The 22,414-nt window shown below is 50.1% G+C and overlaps 1 protein-coding gene across 2 annotated transcripts in view; it reads left to right on the top strand.

Annotated features, from left to right (window-relative positions):
* The first annotated feature begins 4,968 nt into the window (after nucleotides 1-4,968).
* ATL1 (atlastin GTPase 1) overlaps nucleotides 4,969-22,414 on the top strand; it is a 54,788-nt gene continuing 37,342 nt past the window's right edge. For both annotated transcript variants that reach the window (XM_077267324.1, XM_077267323.1), the window contains exon 1: nucleotides 4,969-5,125. In XM_077267324.1, the coding sequence (XP_077123439.1) occupies nucleotides 5,092-5,125 (34 nt within the window). In that variant the 5' untranslated portion in view covers nucleotides 4,969-5,091. The remainder of the gene's footprint in view (nucleotides 5,126-22,414) is intronic.

Below are 22,414 nucleotides of genomic sequence, written 5' to 3'. Positions count from 1 at the left end.
CGGACGAGCGCTATCCGTCATTTGGATGGATAGCACTCATCCTCATGTTATTCAATGAGGCTGTGCACATGTCTGACTTTTTCCTCGAAACGAGTGGTCTGAGGAAAAAAATCCCAGCATGCACGATTTGCCTTCAATATAATCCGATCGGCCGTTCAAGTCTATGGGTCCATGGAAAACATTGGACTGCACTCGGATGACATCCGAGTGCGGTCCTATTTTCACAGACAAACTAGAGAAGGTGGAGAAACTTTTTTTCTCAATCTCTGAGAAAATTGGATCACGTTCTGATCAAACTGTGATGATCATAATTGACCTGATTTTCTCGGGTGAGAGAAATCAGGCGTATGACCCAAGCCTCAGGATAGGTCATCAGTATCAGGCCGGTTTCACACGTCAGTGGCTCCGGTACGTGTGGTGACAGTTTCCTCACGTACCGGAGACACTGACTCAGGCCGGTTTCACACGTCAGTGGCTCCGGTATGTGTGGTGACAGTTTTCTCACGTACCGGAGACACTGACACACATAGACACATTAAAATCAATGTGTCTCTGCCCATGTCAGCGTGTTTTCACGGACCGTGTGTCCGTTTGAAAAACACGGAGACATGTCAGTGTTCGTGGGAGCGCACGGATCACACGGACCCATTAAAGTCAATGGGTCCGTGTAAAACACGTACCGCACACGGATGCTGTCCGTGTGCCATGCAGGAGACAGCGCTACAGTAAGCGCTGTCCCCCCAGCGTGGTGCTGAAGCCGCCATTCATCCCTTCTCTCCAGCAGCGTTTGCTGGAGAGAAGGAATGAAAATTCAATGTTTTTTTTTTTTTTATTATTTTTGTCTTTAAAATAAAGATCCTTGACACCTCCCCCCCTCCCACGCCCTGTGCGCCCGCCCGCTGGAAATAAAATACCCAGCTCCCTCGATGCTTCCTCTCAGCGTCGCAGCTTGTCCTGTATGAGCGGTCATGTGGTGCCGCTCATTACAGTGATGAATATGCGTCTCCACCTCCCATAGGGGTGGAGCCAGGGCCGGCTCCAGGTTTTTGAGGGCCCCGGGCGAAAGAGTCTCAGTGGGCCCCCCCTTTAACACATACCACGATTCATGATGCCCAGATACAGCAGATAAATATAGGTATAGTACAATGCCAGATTTCACTTCTTACATGAGTGATAGCTATTGTAAATTCTGCAGTGTATATATACAGGGCAGGAGGAGTGGTACTGTGCAGTGTATATATACAGGAGGAGTGGTACTGTGCAGTGTATATATACAGGAGGAGCGGTACTGTACAGTGTATATATACAGGAGGAGTGGTACTATGCAGTGTATATATACAGGAGGAGTGGTACTGTGCAGTGTATATATACAGGAGTAGCGGTACTGTACAGTGTATATATACAGGAGGAGTGGTACTGTGCAGTGTATATATACAGGAGGAGCGGTACTGTACAGTGTATATATACAGGAGGAGTGGTACTGTGCAGTGTATATATACAGGAGGAGTGGTACTGTACAGTGTATATATACAGGAGGAGTGGTACTGTGCAGTGTATATATACAGGAGGAGTGGTACTGTACAGTGTATATATATAGAGGGGAGAGGTACTGTGCAGTGTATATATACAGGAGGAGTGGTACTGTGCGGTGTATATATACAGGGCAGGAGGAGCGGTACTGTGCAGTGTATATATACAGGAGGAGCGGTACTGTACAGTGTATATATACAGGAGGAGTGGTACTATGCAGTGTATATATACAGGAGGAGTGGTACTGTGCAGTGTATATATACAGGAGGAGCGGTACTGTACAGTGTATATATACAGGAGGAGTGGTACTATGCAGTGTATATATACAGGGGAGTGGTACTGTACAGTGTATATATACAGGAGGAGTGGTACTGTGCAGTGTATATATAGAGGAGGAGCGGTACTGTGCAGTGTATATATACAGGAGGAGCGGTACTGTACAGTGTATATATACAGGAGGAGTGGTACTGTGCAGTGTATATATACAGGAGGAGCGGTACTGTACAGTGTATATATACAGGAGGAGTGGTACTGTGCAGTGTATATATACAGGAGGAGCGGTACTGTACAGTGTATATATACAGGGGAGAGGTACTGTGCAGTGTATATATACAGGAGGAGTGGTACTGTACAGTGTATATATATAGAGGGGAGAGGTACTGTGCAGTGTATATATACAGGAGGAGCGGTACTGTACAGTGTATATATACAGGAGGAGTGGTACTGTGCAGTGTATATATACAGGAGGAGTGGTACTGTACAGTGTATATATACAGGAGGAGTGGTACTGTGCAGTGTATATATACAGGAGGAGTGGTACTGTACAGTGTATATATATAGAGGGGAGAGGTACTGTGCAGTGTATATATACAGGAGGAGTGGTACTGTGCGGTGTATATATACAGGGCAGGAGGAGCGGTACTGTGCAGTGTATATATACAGGAGGAGCGGTACTGTACAGTGTATATATACAGGAGGAGTGGTACTGTGCAGTGTATATATACAGGAGGAGTGGTACTGTGCGGTGTATATATACAGGAGGAGTGGTACTGTGCGGTGTATATATACAGGGCAGGAGGAGCGGTACTGTGCAGTGTATATATACAGGAGGAGCGGTACTGTACAGTGTATATATAGAGGGGAGAGGTACTGTGCAGTGTATATATACAGGAGTGGTACTGTGCGGTATATATATACAGGGGAGAGGTACTGTGCAGTGTGTATATATACAGGGGAGATGTACTGTGCGGTGTATATATACAGGAGTGGTACTGTGCAGTATATATATACAGGGGAGAGGTACTGTGCTGTGTATATATACAGAGGAGAGGTACTGTGCTGTGTATATATACAGAGGAGAGGTACTGTGCAGTGTATATATACAGGACAGGAAGAGTGGTACTGTGCTGTGTATATATACAGGACAAGAGGAGTGGTACTGTGCAGTGTATATACACAGGAGGAGAGGTACTGTGCGGTGTATATATACAGGGGAGAGGTACTGTGCAGTGTATATACTTCAACAGCCACCCAGCCCAGGCCCCCAGCACCTGTCCTGTATATATATTATATACACTGTATCTATACAGGCTGTGCTGGGGGCCTGGGCTGGGCGGCTGCTGTAGTGTATATATATATATATATATCAGCTGCAGCCGCCCAGCCCATGGCCGCCCCAGGTCACCCAGTCCCAGACTGTCAGAACATACAGCAATATAGCATTGCACTCACTCAGGTGCTGGTAGGAGCTCCGTCTCCTCCGATAAGTTGCACACAGCCAGGAGATTCAGAGCAGGAGAACTCTCCGCCCACAATGTCACGCTGGCTGTGTCCTTAATTAACCCCTATGTGTGCCTGGCCCTGCACTGACAGTGAGAAGATGCTTGTGCCAGCGCAAATTGAAAGGGTAGAAAGGGTTAAAGCAGCCAGATGGCTATATGACTGTGTGAGTGGGCCCCCCTGTCTCTCAGGGCCCCGGCACTTGCCCTGGTAGGCCGGGTGTTGACGCCGGCCCTGGGTGGAGCCGCATATTCATCACTGTAATGAGCGGTACCACATGACCGCTCATACAGGAAGAAGCTGCGGCGCTGAGAGGAAGCATCGATTTGAGTCGGGTGAGTATTTTATTTCCAGCGGGCGGGCGCACAGGTGGTGGGAGGGGGGTGGTGACAAGGATCTTTATTTTAAAGACAAAAATAATTTAAAAAAACATTGATTTTTCATTCCTTCTCTTCAGCGAACGCTGCTGGGGAGAAGGAATGAATTCCGGCTTCAGCACCAGATGCAGGGGACAGCGCTTATCTCTAGCGCTGTCTCCTGCACGGTCCATGTGGTACCCAGTCGGCACACGGGCGGCGCACGTGTGCCACACTGATGTGCCACGTGAGCACACGGATAACTCCGGTACCGATTTTTCTGGTACCGGAATTATCTGGACGTGTGAGACTGGCCTCAGATTGGTGAAGGTCCCACACCCGGCACTCCCAACAATCAGCTGATTGCAGCAGGAAGTACACAGTGTGCAGAGCCAGGACAGCACAGCACTGGATGTATAGTGGCAATGGTTGGTACTGCACCTCAGCTCCTATTCACATGAATATGATCTGAGCTGCAGTGCCAAAATCGTCCACTATGCGGTGTACTGAGCTGTGCTCTTCTGGCTCCATACACTGTGTACATCCTTCCATCGTGGGTGCTGGGCGTCCGACATCCAGCCATCTGATACTGATGACCTATCCTATGCATACATCATCAATTTTCCGGTGTAATCCTTCAATGGACCTTTCAGGCTTATGTAAATGTTTACTGTGCACAAGAACTTTCCTGACAGCCCTAAAACGCGATATTAATCATAATAGTTAGGGACATTTTCCACAGTAAGGCTTCTTTCACACTAGCGTCGGGCCGAGGTCCCCGACGCTAGCGTTGTCTCCGCCGCACAACGGGTGCAGCGGATGCATTTTTCCAGCGCATCCGCTGCCCCATTGTGAGGTGCGGGGAGGTGGGGGCGGAGGGAAAAACCGGACCGTCGGGAGCAAAAAACGTTACATGTAACGTTTTTTGGTCCCGACGGTCCGCCACAGCACGGCGCAACCGTCGCACGACGGTTGCGACGTGTGGCAATGCGTCGCAAATGCGTCGCTAATGTTAGTCAATGCTGAAAAAACGCATCCTGCAAGCACTTTTGCAGGATGCGTTTTTTCGGCAAAACGACGCATTTGCGACGTATTGCAGTTAACGCTAGTGTGAAAGTAGCCTAAGCCTCAGGCCGGCCAATGCAGCACCTTAATAATGCACAGACGGGAATGGATGCTGTAAGGTAAGGCTTCTTAGGATATTGGAGCTGTAGATTTTGGAGAGTAGTCCAGCAGAGCTGTAGATGCATGAGCTATATCAGTGTTGTGTGATGCCTTCTCTTGTATTATTGCACACAGCTCTCCTGCCCACGTGACTGGTCCTCCTCCTCCTCCTTCTCTCAGCATCATCTCCTCCTGCAGAAGCAGCTGAGGCTCCATCACCAGACCCCTCACACCCCGCCACCTCCTGCAGCCTCACCCTGCCATGGCCCGAAACCGAAAAGAAAGAAACAGCTGGGGTAAGTAAACCGCCTCATCCTGTGGGGTCTCACTTACATGACTGCAGAGGGACTTAGTGAGTCAGGTACACAGCCGTCTCTTCCCTGGGTGTGTTCCATTGTATTTTGCTGCTGTGATGATGATGAGGAGAGGTCTGATGTCCGATGGGAAGGAGGTAAATATCCTGACAACCTTTATTGGAATTTTACATCCGTAAATCAGTGAGATTGGAAAACGTGACAAAATTGCTAGGTCTGCTCCGCTAAGAGGTTCTGCAGCAGCAGCTATTTAACAAGTCGGTGTCAGCCTGGCATATGATTAGCAGCCTATTATCTGTACCTGTCTACCAGCACTTCTGCATCCTGACATGCCCCATACGGCTTGCTAATTAGATATCCATGCCACCCTTAGCTATCAGTACCAAGCATAGCCATGATGGCAGAGCCCATCTACTGGTGTCCCTATGAACAATCTGGTATCTGATTCTGCATGACCACTAATATGTATGCCAATACAGAGGATGTCACCCAGCTTTTCCAGAGTCCTGAAAGTCAAGTCTGCCTGGTTAGATAGTGATTCATCCTCCAATATGAGGAGACAAAGAAAACTTTATGACAATGACTGTAGTAGTTGTACTGGCAGCCATATTGTCACCCAGCTTTCCCAGAAACAGATATAACCGTATAAAGATCAACAGATACTTGTAACCATTTGATATATGAGACTGAAAGGTAATGCTGGGTATTACGGTTCATTAGTGATTAAAAAAAAAAATGCTGTTTATTAATCAGCCTCATTATGTGCAGACATTATGCCCCATCCACTATGGGGGGAGCGATAGTTTCCTTTCACCTGTAAATGGAGTCCGTTAGTCTGTGTGTCAGCGGTGCAGGGAGGGTCTCCAGCGCTGCAGACATTCTTATAATGTATAAATCCCATTAATAAAACAGTCCACCCGCTATGGCCTAAATGACTGCAATCAGGCTCCATGTTTATAGAAAAGACCCCGCCCAGGATGAGATATTAGGCTATGTGCACACGTTGCGGATTAGTGTGTGGATTTTTTCTCACTGCTTTTGCAAAATTCGCAGGTAAACTGCACTGCGGATTACCCGCGGATTTACCGCAGTTTTTGTGCGGATTCCACCTGCAGTTTTACACCTGCGGATTCCTATTGAGGATCAGGTGTAAACCGCTGCGGAATCCGAACAAAGAATTGACATGCTGCGGAATAAACAACGCTGCGTTTCCGCGCAGTATTTTCCACAGCATGTGCACTGAGGATTTTGTTTCCCGTAGGTTTACATGGTACTGTACAACACATGGAAAACAGCGTCAAATCCGGATCCACAGCAAAGTCCGCAACGTGTGCACATGCCCTTAGTATGTGAGGGGCGCGGGCGGCGCTTGCAGGGACGTCTGCTATATGGAGGTTTCTTTGTCGTTAGTGCTTCACACAAGTGGAGGGGTGTCAGTCTGTCAGACACAATTCTTTTTTTTTTTTTTCCTTTCATTTTGCATGATGGGCGACATTAATAGCTGCAAGTAACTGGGAAACTAACTTTTAGGCTCCACGCTCATGGAACGTATTTACTGCAGACTTTCCGGGGGTGAAAATCTGACAGGTTCTCATCTGCGCTTAGTGTGGACATCGCTGCAGTTTCCCCTGTGCAAATACTGTGGATAAATCGCCAGCTTTCACCATTTGCATTGGGTAATATCGGAGGTGAATAACCATCCATAGCATGAATGAGAAGCGGCGACGGTCATTTTACGCTTCAGCTTTTCTCCGCAGCATGTGGATGAGATTTCATGTAATCTCATCCGCCATGTTGGTGCTGTATGGCACAACGAATTTTATATCCGGACGGAAAATCGGCTGCAAATACTTCTCATCTGGACATATCCTTCAAGGAGACCTAGTGGGTTTCTTACTTTTATTAGATATTATTGCTGGAGATTACAGGCCCAAAGCCTGAGGCTGCACTACTTTGACTCTGATGACGACGTCTGGTTTCCGTTGGGTGCAGGGTTATAAGCAAATACTTCAATGTTCTGTGATATACATATGTAGCGCAGGTAGGGTGGGAGATATTGATGTGGAGGGTGATTTGGTGCCACACAAGGTCTTCACACACTGTCCGAAAACTAACGAGCAGACATGCTGTCATCAGTAGTGCAGCCTCAGGGATCAAGATTTCCCACATTATTGGTCTGTGCATGCAGACTAGATGAGATATTACACTCCTCTTGTGTTTTTTACCACAGTTTTTCCAAAATGGTAGCAAAACTGCAGCATGATGTGTGATTACACCCCAGTACTGAGAGTGCCCATTGTGACTAGGATTTCCTGGTCCTCGTTATCGGTGCCGGCCCTAAACCTTAGCGGTTTTTGCCCTCATTATGAATGATGAACATGAGATGCGTAAAGTAGACAACTATAAGATCACAATGGCCGGCTGCAGCCAGGAGACAGAGCATTAATCAGCGTTATTACTGCCGGTGCTCCTCTTCCTGTGGTGACTGATTGGCTGTCTGGGTCCAGATCAGGATAAGACACATCAACTTATCAGCAAATGATAGTGTGCAGGTAGGTCCCATCCTCCTAGCCATGGGGGATAAGGATGGGCACATCTCGCCCTGTCTGCTGAATGCCAAGCATTGGACAGACAACTTACAGTATTCTCTGAGTACAAGGAATGTGCTGTACTTGTCCAGCCGCTGAAGAGGGGGCCAGTGTGGTCCCAGGAGGCTTTAAGCAAGTGTGAGAGAGAGAGAGTGTCCGGCGTGTCCGCCTATCACCTGGTCTTTTTGTATCCACATGCCGGACACTCTCTCTGGACTTTCATGTAAGTAAGACCCCATTGTTTGTCGAGATTTGGGTGACGACCCTTCTCGCTTTGTTATCTAACTATAGAGATTGATTATGTGGCGTTATACCACTCTTTAATCCTTTATGGATTCACACCTTATGATTGCTCATTTATTCAGTCTTCAACCTAGGGGTACTTTCACTATCATGTATGATTATATCTATGAGAGCCTTGCAGCCATCATGATATTCTGAGGTATTCTACCTGACTCTTTGATTGTGTCCGTGACATGATATTTGTGATACTGTTACTTGGGGATTTTCCCCTATATTAGTATATGAGGGTGATATACACAATATTGTTGTGTTTTTAAATGTTTTTATACATATTTTTGTGTTGTGGTGTTTTGAATAAACATTTTTGTATTTTCACAATATATATGGTTGTGCGAGCCGTACTATAGTCCATTCTTCCTCTTTTTCTTCAGCCATATAATACTGGACTTGGCTCTGCACGCCCTAAAATTAGCCCTATACGGCTTGAGTGCACCCTGTTTTCTATTACATTACCATTCACTACACCAGACCACCAGGGATGTAGCTATAAACCCATTCACTACACCAGACCACAGGGATGTAGTTATAAACCCATTCACTACCCCAAACCGTCAGGGATTTAGCTGCAAACTCATTCACTACCCCAGGCAACCTGGGATGTAACTATAAAGCCATTCACTACCCAGAGACCACCAGGGATATGACTATAAATGATTTCACTGCTCCAGACCACCAGGAAAGCAACTATAAATCACTTCACTACCTTAAACCACCAGGAATCTAATATATAATTGGCACTGTCACAGCTTCCGGCGATTGTGTCGCTATCCCACAATCCACCGCGGCCAGTAGGCCACAAACTGCGCCTCCACAAGTGACAAAAAAGGCACCGCTATTCCGTTGGGAGATCTCCCGGCTGCTCGCATCGGAACTACGCCGACCGCCATATTGGAACACCCAGGTTATGGGTATTCTGATATGGCGGCCGGGATTCATTTCCCCCGCCAAGCCGCGAGGCATCACTCGCTGGCTGAGCTGCCGCAGGCTGAGCCAATGAGCGGCGCAGGATTCAAATCCCCCGCCCCGCCGGCTGAGCCAATGAGCGGCGCAGGATTCAAATCCCCCGTCCTGCCGGCTGAGCCAATGAGCGGTGCAGCACGGGATTTGAATCCTCCGCCAAAGCCGTGCGGCCAGGGGCAGCTCGGCCAATGAGTGGCGCGGGATTCGAATCCCCCGCCCGCCGGCTCAGCCAATGAGCGGTGCCATGCGGGATTCAAATCAAATCATTGGCTGACCGGTGCTGCTCGGCTTTGGCAGGGGATTTGAATCCCGCGCCACTCATTGGCTCAGCCGCTGGCACAGATGTTCATTTCACCTCATTCCCGATGCAATAACATCGGGCCTATTTCTAGTGTAACTATAAACCCCATTCACTACCTCACACACCATGTAGTGGTGGCATTGCAGCTCAGATAACATTCACTTCAATAACAGATGAGCAGCAGTACAGAAAAGCTATTATACAGAGTACAGGGCTGGACCCAAGAACAGCTGAACATGACGGTGTTTGGTGTCAGAACCCCATCGATCAGATATTGGTGCCTTATGCTACAGATGCCGAAGAGGCAGTAGCGTAGCTACTGGGGGGGCAGAGGGGGCCATTGCCCCGGGCCCAGTCACCTGAAGGGGCCCATCGGGAGACCCACTGCCGAGTCTGAGGTGTCAGGGAGAGAGCAGCACAATGCCGGCTGCAGAGCCTCCCTCCGTGCAATGTGGTCTCACCTGAGGAATCTCTTCCTGGCTGTCAGCAGCAGCTGCAGTTCCTTTCTGGCTGTGCAGTGTGTGCACGCTTGGTTTGGCTGAGGCAGCTGGGTCCTAGTGCCCTCCGAGCAGCTATGTGGACACTTCCTGGTTCTTCTCACTGTCTGCCTGAAAACTTCATCAGTAAGTGGGGATGGAATTTATTAGAGTAATTCGATTTAGGCATATCATGGTCACTGTGGGGGTGAATGTGAGAGGATTGTGGTATTGTGGGGGCTGAAGTGGGAGAGGAGGACAGGGCACTGTGGGGTAAATGTGAAACGGGGGTTATTGTGGGTGTGCAGGGGGACAGGGCACTGTGGGGGTGAATGAGAGGATGGTGGTATTGTGGGAAGGGGACAGGGTACTGGGGGTGAATGGGAGAGTTTGAGGGTATTGTGTTGGCTGACGTGGGTGAGGGGGCACTGGGGGGCTGATTATTATTATACTGTTGAAGGGCCACTGTCACCCCCCTCCAGCCGTTATAGACTAAAAGAGCCACCTTGTGCAGCAGTAATGCTGCATTCTAACAAGGTGGCTCTTTTAGTTTTTGCTTCTGTTATTCCCAAAATAAAGCGTTTTATAATTTTGCCCAAATACCTATCTTTATACCTGGAGGCAGGTCTTTGAAGCGCCCAACTGCCGTCAGTCATCTCTTCTGTGGCGCTGGTCGCCGCCCCCTCAGCGATGTTTTCCTCTGAAATCCGGCGCCTGCGCTGTGCTCTTCTGCCTGGGGCAGGCGCATTGAGCATTGGCCGTCATAGCTCAAATGCCGGGTTCCGGACTGCCTAGGAATCCCAGCCCCGCACTGTGCATAATGCATAACACACTGCGGGACGGGGATTCAGTAGCAGAGTGGCCGCACTGCCCGCACAGGCGCAGTCCAGAACCCGGCATCTGAGCGATGACGGACAATGAAGACTGCGCCTGTCCCAGGCAGAAGAGCACAGCGCAGGCGCCGGATTTCAGAGGAAAACATCGCTGAGGGGGCGGCGACCAGCGCCGCAGAAAAGATGACTAACGGCAGTTGGGCACTTCAAAGACCTGCCTCCAGGTATAAAGATAGGTATTTGGGCAAAATTATAAAACGCTTTATTTTGGGAATAACAGAAGCAAAAACTAAAAGAGCCACCTTGTTAGAATGCAGCATTACTGCTGCACAAGGTGGCTCTTTTAGTTTATAACGGCTGGAGGGGGTGACAGTGGCCCTTTAATGTTATGAGATATTCACTCCATCATATGTGAGGGTATGTGACCTCGAGGTGTATTGGCAGCGCTTTGGATGCCCCGCTCCACCCAAAGCGCTGCCCCCTGTTGTACGCGCAATGATTCCGCATATATTCATTGAACACAGGTGGAATCACCGCATCCTATTCATAGACTGTTTTATTTATCTTGTGGAGACGGAGCATCTCCACAAGATAAATAGACATGCTGTGGTCTAGAAAGACGTGCCACATGTCCGGTTACGCAGGTCTGCCACCTGCGTCTATGTACGCATAGTGGAGATGGGATTTCATAAAATCCCCTCCACTGTGCTGTAACATCTGGAAGCTTCGACACTGCGGATGTGCACAGCATCCAATCCCCAGCAAAAACCCAAGCAATATTCCCCGTGGAAACATACCCTAATAGTTGCTGTCTTGGGGGCTGGAGATGGGGAGGTCGGGGGCTTTTTATTATTGCAAGCTGGGTCTTTTATAAGTATTAGTAAAACAAGCATAGCAAAGAAGGTCAATATTACTATAACAAGGATAAGTATTAACATAAGGGCGCAGAGAGACACTGTATAAGTCATGCGACGATTGCATTGCAATCCTCGGACTGGCCCTGACAACTCTCCTGACATAAGCTTGACAGCGTGATAGATTACTATGCAACTGTCAGCCTCGGGTCAGGAGAGCAGACTGTCAGTCCAAGGACTGCGATGCGATCCTCACATGAGAAATACGTCCGTCTGTCTGCCCCCTAACAAGTATAACAATACAGTAACCATGGGCTGCATTCTATGTTATAAGAATAAATTATTAAAGGGAACCTGTCACCCCCCCCCCCCCAGGGCCTATTAAGGTAATAGAGCCAGCCACCTTCAGCAGCACTAAGGCTGCATTCTGTGAAGGTGGCTCTTATGTTTTTGATCCCTAATAACACTGAAATATTCACTTTTATAAATTGCGTACCATACCTGTATTGAGTCTGAGGGTAGGTCTTTTGTCCCTGGACACAACCGCCTCACAGCCGTCCATCATCCCACCATGCTCCGATGCCTGGGCTCTCATTTTTCGGGCATGCGCCGTGTGCGCTGCCCTGGAACACACATCAGCTGATGTACTGATATCGCGCCTGCGTGTAGCGGAGGACCAAGATCCCGCCCGCAGTGTGTTATGATTTATTCACACTGCGGAGCTGGGAATCTGGCGCTGTGCGCAGGTACAATCTACTTACATCACTTGATATAAGTTCCAGGGCAGCGCGCACTGTGCATGCCCGAGAAATAATTGCAGAGCGCCAGTGACGGCACAAGACAGAAAGGAGGCGGTGCTCGGTGGGATGATGAACGGCTGCGAGGCGGCTGAGTCAGGGGGAGAAAACGTACCCCCCCGGAATCAATACAGGTATGGCGCACAATTTATAAAAGTGAATATTTCAGCGTTATTAGGGATAAAAAACATAAGAGCCACCTTCACAGAATGCAGCCTTAGTGCTGAAGAAGGTGGCTCTTTTACCTTAATAGGCCCTGGGGGGGGGGGGGGTGACGGGTTCCCTTTAAGTTATTAAAGGCTTGGGATAATTGTCTGCAGTCACTCTACAGACTGCCAAATCCTGATGGGGTGCACCTGCCGTCATGAGACCCCAAGACCACTGGTGTGTTCAGGCGGTCATGCGACCACGTTTGCTGTTTGCACATGTTGACTAGACAAGTTTGACTTCTGTCAATAGAAGAAAATCGTCACACGACCTCCTGCTCTCATCAGCGATGCTGGGGCCATTATTACTGTACATTGGGGGACTCCTAAATATTAAGTAGGCACTTACGAAGCCACTGGGTGGCAGATAGTGCTGTATCGGCTGTCAGTCTGTCCCGGGGCATCAGTTACAGTCGCCACTCTCTATACACAGAGCAGTGACTGAAAAATGTTGAAATAATAGTATACACAGTTTGTCAGTCTGGGCCAGGTGGAAAAGATGGGAAAAGTGAATGGCTCCACCGGAAAGAACGTCCTCTGTAAGTCACCATCTATAACTGTGCTGTGATCTCTCTATGTCATGCAGGACTGGTATCTACCACTATATGGTGTTACCGTATGGTGGTATTATCAGTGCTGGTTATTGTATAGAGATTTATTTTCAATAACAGTGCGGTCATCTCCTGAGGTTCCCCTAAACCCACCGTAGTTACAGTCATGGTTACCTGGTTAAGGGCCACAGGTGGACACAGACAGAAAAGGGCCCATGTGCAAGAACAATATATGGGCCCTTTGCAGCCCAAGAACTTCTAAAAATACAAAATTGCACCTTATTTAGAGGTAGAAATGGGCCCCCTTAACTCTTGGGCCCATGTGCTGCCGCATAGTTTGCACTAATGATATGTCCGCCTGTTAGGGGCCCACTCACATGTTTCGCCCCCCCCTGAGCTGAACCCCTAGCTACGCCTCTGCGAAGAGGAGCTCACGTTGTTCTTGCACAGGGGTCTTCAGTTTTCTGCATCCACCCCCATGTTGCAGTAATCATTAGGATAATCAACAACAATGGTCTTTTCTGCTTGTACTGGCCATTATATATGTGGGCTCCTTTATGCAGTGATGCATCTCCCCTTTTATTGTACGGGTTGGCAGATGATACAGACATATAAAGGAAATATTTATGTTCTTTTTTTGGTGCAGCAATATCTACTATTATACATGATGCCAAATAATTCTCTAGTGACTTGTCCATTACACCCTGGAAGATCTCCAGCCCCACTCACAGGTTGTAGACCCGTATTTCTCTAGGGGCCCATCAAGTGCAGAAGTCTTGATAGGGTATGTTTCCACGTTCAGGAAATGCTGCGTCCAGATGTTCCAGCATAGTGGAGGGGATTTTATGAAATCCCGTCTCCACTATGCGTGGTAACACGCACCCGGCGGCCCTGCGATTCTGGACATGCTGCGCGTCTTTTAAGATCGCAGCATGTCCGTGTTCCTTGCGGGGACGCTGCGCCGCCGCAAGGTAAAACACAGGGCCCTATGCGTGGGGTGCGATGATGCCGGATGTGTGCAATGAACACATCCGGCATCATCGCATCACAGAAGGGGGTGGAGCTTAGGCCGGAGCGGGTTTGCCACTTTGTTCAAACCGCCGGCCATCCTGAAGGTGGACACATACCCTTACATTAGGCCGTACCCTGTTTTATAGGGCAACTGCAGGTACTCTGCCCCTTCCGGCGGATTTAAATTCTCGTTTATAGGAGGCAGAGTCCAGTATGAGCTTCTTATACAATGCGCTCAGCATCATATTCAGGCTCTTGTTACTATTTGCTCCTGAAGGTATATATGGTAATATACAGTGGGTACGGAAAGTATTCAGACTCCTTTAAATTTTTCACTCTTTGTTTCATTGCAGCCATTTGGTAGATTCAAAAAAGTTCATTTTTGTTCTGATTAATGAACACTCTGCACCCCATCTTGACTAAAAAAAAAGAAATGTAGAAATTTTTGCAAAAACTGAAATATCACATGGTCATAAGTATTCAGACCCTTTGCTCAGACACTCATATTTACGTCACACGCTGTCCATTTCCTTGTGATCCTCCTAGAGATAGGTCTACTTCTTCATTGGAGTCCAGCTGTGTGTAATTAAACTGATAGGACTGGATTTGGAAAGGCGCACACCTGTCTATATAAGACCTCACAGCTCACAGTGCATGTGTGGCACCCCAGGAGTCCAGATACCACAATGGTATTGTCTTCCTCACGGGGGAGGTGATGTCATGCCTGGAAACAAGGAGGGATCCCTTAATCAGGTAACACTTACATGCAACACCGTCCTGACTCCAGACCGGAAGGGAGAGCTCTAAACCCGGTTTCAGGGGAACTTCCCTATAAATTCTGGCCTGGGGAAGGGTTAGACAGTCTATTAGGGACAGTGAGAAGAGAAGAGGCAAAGGAGAGGAGCCTGGGGTCTGGAGCTGCAAGTGAGCTCACCCCAGAAAACCCGAGCAACGAGTACACTTGCTCATCACTAGTGACCACCCCTTTAAGAACAGAACCAGTCCGGTACTGAGTACCCCACGGTACCATGCGGCGTGCAAGAAGCTGCGCTACGTGCTCTGCGGTGTGCAGATAAAAAAAAAGAAGTAGGAGGCCACAGGTTTGAGAACCGGAAAGAGCACCTTCCAGAAGCCACTCCCACCGGTAACGGTACACGGGGCCTGGCTGAGGTTAACTAAGGGGGGAGAAGGAACATGTCCAGCCCAGGTGGAGATGCAGCGCCGGTGGCAGACGCAGTCACAGCCCCCATAGCGCCGCAAGATTCAGTGGCAGACACAGCCACAGCCCGGATCGGATAGTACCGCAGAATCCGGCGGCAGAAGCGGCTGCAGCTTCCAGAGTGCAGCAAGATCTGGCAACCACTGCCGTATTCCCCATAATGTCGCTATCAATGCCATACATACCGGGAGCGGCCTGGTTACCTCAGTATTCAGGGGAGTCAGACACCCTGAGTGATTTTAAGGAGAGACTCTGCAGTTTGTTTAAAGTATACCTCCTGTCTTAGACTCAAAAAGTCAACATCCTCATTGGTCAGTTAACTGGTGTGGCCCAGAAGGAAGTAAAGTCATGGCCGAACATTGATAAAGGGACTGTCAAACAAATCTTTGCTGGGCTGAAGGACACTTTTGACACTCGCACTGCAGTAGAAATAAAAATGAGATTCTTTGGATGTAAACAAAGGGTGCAGGACAGTATACGGGACTATGCCCTTAATCTCCAGGAGGCACTGCGGGTCATTAAGAAGATTGACCCTGACAATGTGCAAGATGGGAATAGATTATTAAAGGAGCAGTTTATTGAGAGACTCCTGTCTAGCACCCACAGGACACAGCTGCGCATCCTGGCCCTGCAAAACCCTGACCTGGACTTTGCACACTTTAACCCCTTCCCGACCTTTGACGCCACGTAGGCGTCATGAAAGTCGGTGCCAATCCGACCTATGACGCCTATGTGGCGTCATGGCGGGAATGCTTCCCTGCGGGTCCGGTGACCGGGGTCATTCAAATGTCACCGTACCCGCAGGTGCAGGGGGACCTGTACTTCACCCCAGGGGGGGTGGCTTTGCCCCCCCGGGTGTACGATCGCTCCCGGTGACCTTTTTTTAACCCCCTCCAGCTCTGATTGGAGCTAGCGTCCTTGTGACGCTAGCTCTCCAATCAGACCTGGAGGGGCGGAGTAAAATAGCTCTGTCCTCGTTCTCCATACTCATCCCGTTGCTGGAAGCTGGAGAACGAGGACCCTCCCCTCATATCTCCCGCCGATCGCCGCCGATTGCCGCCGCTGCCGCTCCTCTTGCCGCGTGTGCCGCCGCCGCTTGTGTTCCTGCCGCCGCCGCCGCTGCCGCCTGTGCTCCTGCTGCCGCCGCCAGGTACTCCCCTCTCTGCCATCTACCTCTGCGCTCTGCTCCCCTGATCACCCTCCCCCCCGATCTTACCCCCTGCCCCCCTTTTCAACCCCCCCCTGCTGCTGCTGCCAGCTCCATCATCCCAGCTCCCCTAGCTCCTGACAGCCCCCGCCTGCCCCCTGGTGATCACCCCCTGCCCCGGTGATCACCCCCTGCCCCCCTGATCACCCCCCCACCCCCCTGATCACCCCCCCCCCCGCCCCCCTGATCATTCCCCCCCCCGCCCCCCTGATCACCCCCCCCTGATCACCCCCCCCGCCCCCCTGATCACCCCCTGCTGCTGCCGCAGATTTCATCTGCTCCTGCTGCATTGCTTCAGCCCCCCCGTGCCTGACAGCCCCCTCCTGCCCCTCGGTGTTCACCCCCTGCCCCCCTGATCACCCCCGATCACCCCCTGCTGCTGCCGCTGATTCCATCTGCTGTTGCATCGCTTCTGCCCCCCCGCACCTGACAGCCCCCTCCTATCCCCCAGTGATCACCCCCTGCCCCCCTAATCACCCCCTGCCCCCCTGATCACCCCCCCCCGTCCCCCTGATCACCCCTGCTGCTGCCGCTGATTCCTTTTGCTGCTGCTACTGCATCGCCTCTGCCCCCCGCGCCTGTCAGCCCCCTCCTGCCTCCCCTGATCACCCCTACCCCCCTGATCACCCCCTGATCACCTCCCATCCCCCTGATCACCTCCCGTCCCCCTGATCACCCCCCGTCCCCCTGATCACCCCCCGCTGCTGTCGCAGATTCCATCTGCTGCTGCTACTGCATCGCCTCTGCCCCCCCACGCCTGACAGCCCCCTCCTGTCCCCCGGTGTTCACCCACTTCCCCCCTGATCACCCCCTGATCACCCCCTGCTGCTGCTGCCGCCGATTCCATCTGCTGCTGCATCGCCTCTGCCCCCGCGCGCCTGACAGCCCCCGCGCGCCTGACAGCCCCCGCGCGCCTGACAGCCCCCGCGCGCCTGACAGCCCCCGCGCGCCTGACAGCCCCCGCGCGCCTGACAGCCCCCGCGCGCCTGACAGCCCCCTCCTGCAGTGGAAAGTTTCACCAAACACTCGCACATACACACACGCACACTATAATAAAGTTTATTTTACACACACCACACACACAATGTCCCGCTCATCCCAGTCCCAGTCACAAAGGCTGTACTCAGCTGAGGAGGCATATTCCTTTCTTGCCTCCGAAGCTGATAGTGAGGGTGAGGACCCCACTTTTCTGTATTCCTCCCCCTCTTCCTCCTCCAGTGACACGGACTCGCCACCCCCAAGATGTCGCAGGACGAGAAATCGCCCGGAGCCCAGCGGAGGAGAGCCGGAGCCCAGGGGAGAAGACACACAGCCAAGGGTGAGTATCCCCCAACCTAGTGCTAGTCACGCCCAACCTAGCACTAGTGCCCCCACCTGGACCCCCGTCCCTCAAAACTTTGCTCCACGGATTCCTGATTTCATTCCCCAATCAGGAATCCAATTTGAGACTGCCAACCTCAGGGAAATAGACTTTTTCAAAGTCTTTTTCTCCGAGTCAATTGTCAGTCTCATGGTGGAGCAAACAAATTTGTACGCCCTGCAATTTTTTGCCGAAAACCCAAGTTCATCATTTACTACTTGGAATCCCGTTGACTCCGTAGAAATGATGAAATATTGGGGACTGGTCCTTCACATGGGGATTGTGAAGAAACCAGAAATTCGCCAATACTGGAGTACTGATATTTTATATCAAACTCCAGTATATGGCATGGTTATGATTCGCAAACGCTTTGAGGCGATTCATAAATTTCTTCATTTTAGGGACAACACTGACATCCTTCCCCGCGATGACCCGAATTTTGACAGACTGTTCAAAATTTGGCCTGTCATCGAACACTTCAGCAACAAGTTTGCTGAAGTGTACATTCCCCAAAGGGAAATTTGTGTGGATGAATCCCTCATCCACTTCAAAGGGCGGCTTCAGTTCCGTCAGTACCTGCCCAGCAAACGGGCAAGGTACGGGATTAAGCTCTATAAGCTCTGCGAGAGTACCTCAGGGTACACGCTCAGCTTTAGAGTTTATCAAGGAAAGGACAGCAGTATCCAGCCCCCAGAATGTCCACCCGCTCTGGGGGTGAGTGGGAAAATAGTGTGGGATTTGGTTCACCCACTGCTTGATAAAGGTTACCATCTGTACGTTGATAACTTTTATACAAGCATCCCACTCTTTCAATCCCTCTCTGCCAGAGCTACCGTCGCTTGCGGTACTGTGCGCAGAAACAAGAGGGGTCTCCCTTTGTCGCTAATTGAGCAGGCTCTCCCAAAGGGTGAGAGCCGGGCCCAATCTAGCGGCAACATGCTTGTGGTCAAGTTCAAAGACAAAAGGGACGTCTTTTTCTTGACCACAATCCATGGTCCCGGCACCACGGCCACCACCGTTTGAGGTACCCCAGCACAGGTCCACAAACCGGACTGTGCCCTGGGGTACAACAAACACATGGGGGGAGTTGATCTTTCTGATCAAGTCCTCCAGCCCTATAGTGCCATGCGGAAAACGAAGGTGTGGTATAAAAAACTGGCTGTGCACATCGTACAAATGGCACTATATAACGCATACGTGCTATCACGATGTGCAGGCCAGACCAACAACACCTTCCTTCAGTTCCAGGAGGTGGTGATAAAGGCCCTGATGTTTGGAGGCGAGGAAGGAGCGGGCCCCAGCACCACTGGAACTCAAGGTTCCCGTGTGGTACCAGGGCAACATTTTCCCTGTGAGGGGAGAGCAAAAAAAAGGTGCCGGGCGTGCTATAAAAGGGGGATAAGAAGGGAAACTCGTTTCCAATGTGAAACGTGTCCCGACAAACCTGGACTGTGTTTGAATGAATGCTTCAGAATTCATCACACGTCCGTGGACTAGCCACATCCTGATATTCCACTACAGAACTCACCCACACCAGGCTGATATACACAACACCACACACACACACCAACCTGACGTACACTACACCACACACCAACCTGACGTACACTACACCACACACCCCAACCTGACATAGTGTACGTCAGGTTGGTGTGTATGGCGTAGTGTACGTCAGGTTGGTGTGGTATAGTGTACGTCAGGTTGGTGTGTGTGTATGGTGTACGCTACACCACACACACCAACCTGACGTACACTACACCACACACCAACCTGACGTACACTACACCACACACCCCAACCTGACGTAGTGTACGTCAGGTTGGTGTGTATGGCGTAGTGTACGTCAGGTTGGTGTGTGGTGTGGTATAGTGTACGTCAGGTTGGTGTGTGTGTATGGTGTACACTACACCACACACACCAACCTGACGTACACTACACCACACATCAACCTGACGTACACTACACCACACACCCCAACCTGACGTACACTGCACCACACACCAACCTGACGTACACTACACCACACACCCCAACCTGACGTAGTGTACGTCAGGTTGGTGTGTATGGCGTAGTGTACGTCAGGTTGGTGTGTGGTGTGGTATAGTGTACGTCAGGTTGGTGTGTGTGTATGGTGTACGCTACACCACACACACCAACCTGACGTACACTACACCACACACCAACCTGACGTACACTACACCACACACCCCAACCTGACGTAGTGTACGTCAGGTTGGTGTGTATGGCGTAGTGTACGTCAGGTTGGTGTGTGGTGTGGTATAGTGTACGTCAGGTTGGTGTGTGTGTATGGTGTACGCTACACCACACACACCAACCTGACGTACACTACACCACACACCAACCTGACGTACACTACACCACACACCCCAACCTGACGTAGTGTACGTCAGGTTGGTGTGTATGGCGTAGTGTACGTCAGGTTGGTGTGGTATAGTGTACGTCAGGTTGGTGTGTGTGTATAGTGTACGCTACACCACACACACCAACCTGACGTACACTACACCACACACCAACCTGACGTACACTACACCACACACCCCAACCTGACATAGTGTACGTCAGGTTGGTGTGTATGGCGTAGTGTACGTCAGGTTGGTGTGGTATAGTGTACGTCAGGTTGGTGTGTGTGTATGGTGTACGCTACACCACACACACCAACCTGACGTACACTACACCACACACCAACCTGACGTACACTACACCACACACCCCAACCTGACGTAGTGTACGTCAGGTTGGTGTGTATGGCGTAGTGTACGTCAGGTTGGTGTGTGGTGTGGTATAGTGTACGTCAGGTTGGTGTGTGTGTATGGTGTACACTACACCACACACACCAACCTGACGTACACTACACCACACATCAACCTGACGTACACTACACCACACACCCCAACCTGACGTACACTGCACCACACACCAACCTGACGTACACTACACCACACACCCCAACCTGACGTAGTGTACGTCAGGTTGGTGTGTATGGCGTAGTGTACGTCAGGTTGGTGTGTGGTGTGGTATAGTGTACGTCAGGTTGGTGTGTGTGTATGGTGTACGCTACACCACACACACCAACCTGACGTACACTACACCACACACCAACCTGACGTACACTACACCACACACCCCAACCTGACGTAGTGTACGTCAGGTTGGTGTGTATGGCGTAGTGTACGTCAGGTTGGTGTGTGGTGTGGTATAGTGTACGTCAGGTTGGTGTGTGTGTATGGTGTACGCTACACCACACACACCAACCTGACGTACACTACACCACACACCAACCTGACGTACACTACACCACACACCCCAACCTGACGTAGTGTACGTCAGGTTGGTGTGTATGGCGTAGTGTACGTCAGGTTGGTGTGGTATAGTGTACGTCAGGTTGGTGTGTGTGTATAGTGTACGCTACACCACACACACCAACCTGACGTACACTACACCACACACCAACCTGACGTACACTACACCACACACCCCAACCTGACGAAGTGTGTCAGGTGGGTGTGTATGGCGTGTACGTCAGGTTGGTGTGTAGTTTGGTATAGTGTATGTCAGGTTGGTGTGTGTGGTGAATACTACACCACACCAACCAACCTGACATACACTACATACCTTCCACACGCAACATGGTGTCCGCTAATGATTGGAGCTAATTTTCCATTCAAAAAGTGAAATGGCGCTCCTTCCCTTCCGAGCCTTGCCGTGCGCCCAAACAGTGGTTTACCCCCACATGCGAGGTATCGGTATACTCAGGAGAAATTGCCCAACAAATTTTAGCATCCATTTTATCCTGATGCCCATGTAAAAATGAAAAAAATTGAGGCTAAAATAAAATTTTTGTGAAAAAAAAGTACTTTTTCATTCTTATGGATCAATTTGTGAAGCACCTTGGGGTTCAAAGTGCTCAATATGCAGCTAGATAACTTCCTTGGGTGGTCTAGTTTCCAAAATGGGGTCACATGTGGGGGAGCTCCAATGTTTAGGCACACAGGGGCTCTCCAAACGCGACATGGTGTCTGCTAAAGATTGGAGCTAATTTTCCATTCAAAAAGTGAAATGGCGCTCCTTCCCTTCCGAGCCTTGCCGTGCGCCCAAACAGTGGTTTACCCCCACATGCGAGGTATCGGTGTACTCAGGAGAAATTGCCCAACAAATTTTAGCATCCATTTTATCCTGATGCCCATGTAAAAATGAAAAAAATTGAGGCTAAAATAAAATTTTTGTGAAAAAAAAGTACTTTTTCATTCTTATGGATCAATTTGTGAAGCACCTTGGGGTTCAAAGTGCTCAATATGCAGCTAGATAACTTCCTTGGGTGGTCTAGTTTCCAAAATGGGGTCACATGTGGGGGAGCTCCAATGTTTAGGCACACAGGGGCTCTCCAAACGCGACATGGTGTCCGCTAAAGATTGGAGCTAATTTTCCATTCAAAAAGTGAAATGGCGCTCCTTCCCTTCCGAGCCTTGCTGTGCGCCCAAACAGTGGTTTACCCCCACATGCGAGGTATCGGTATAGTCAGGAGAAATTGCCCAACAAATTTTAGCATCCATTTTATCCTGAGGCCCATGTAAAAATGAAAAAAAT

The sequence above is a fragment of the Ranitomeya variabilis genome, chromosome 1 (assembly GCF_051348905.1).
Source record: "Ranitomeya variabilis isolate aRanVar5 chromosome 1, aRanVar5.hap1, whole genome shotgun sequence".
NCBI lineage: Eukaryota > Metazoa > Chordata > Amphibia > Anura > Dendrobatidae > Ranitomeya > Ranitomeya variabilis.
This window is presented reverse-complemented; position numbering and strand designations above follow the sequence as displayed.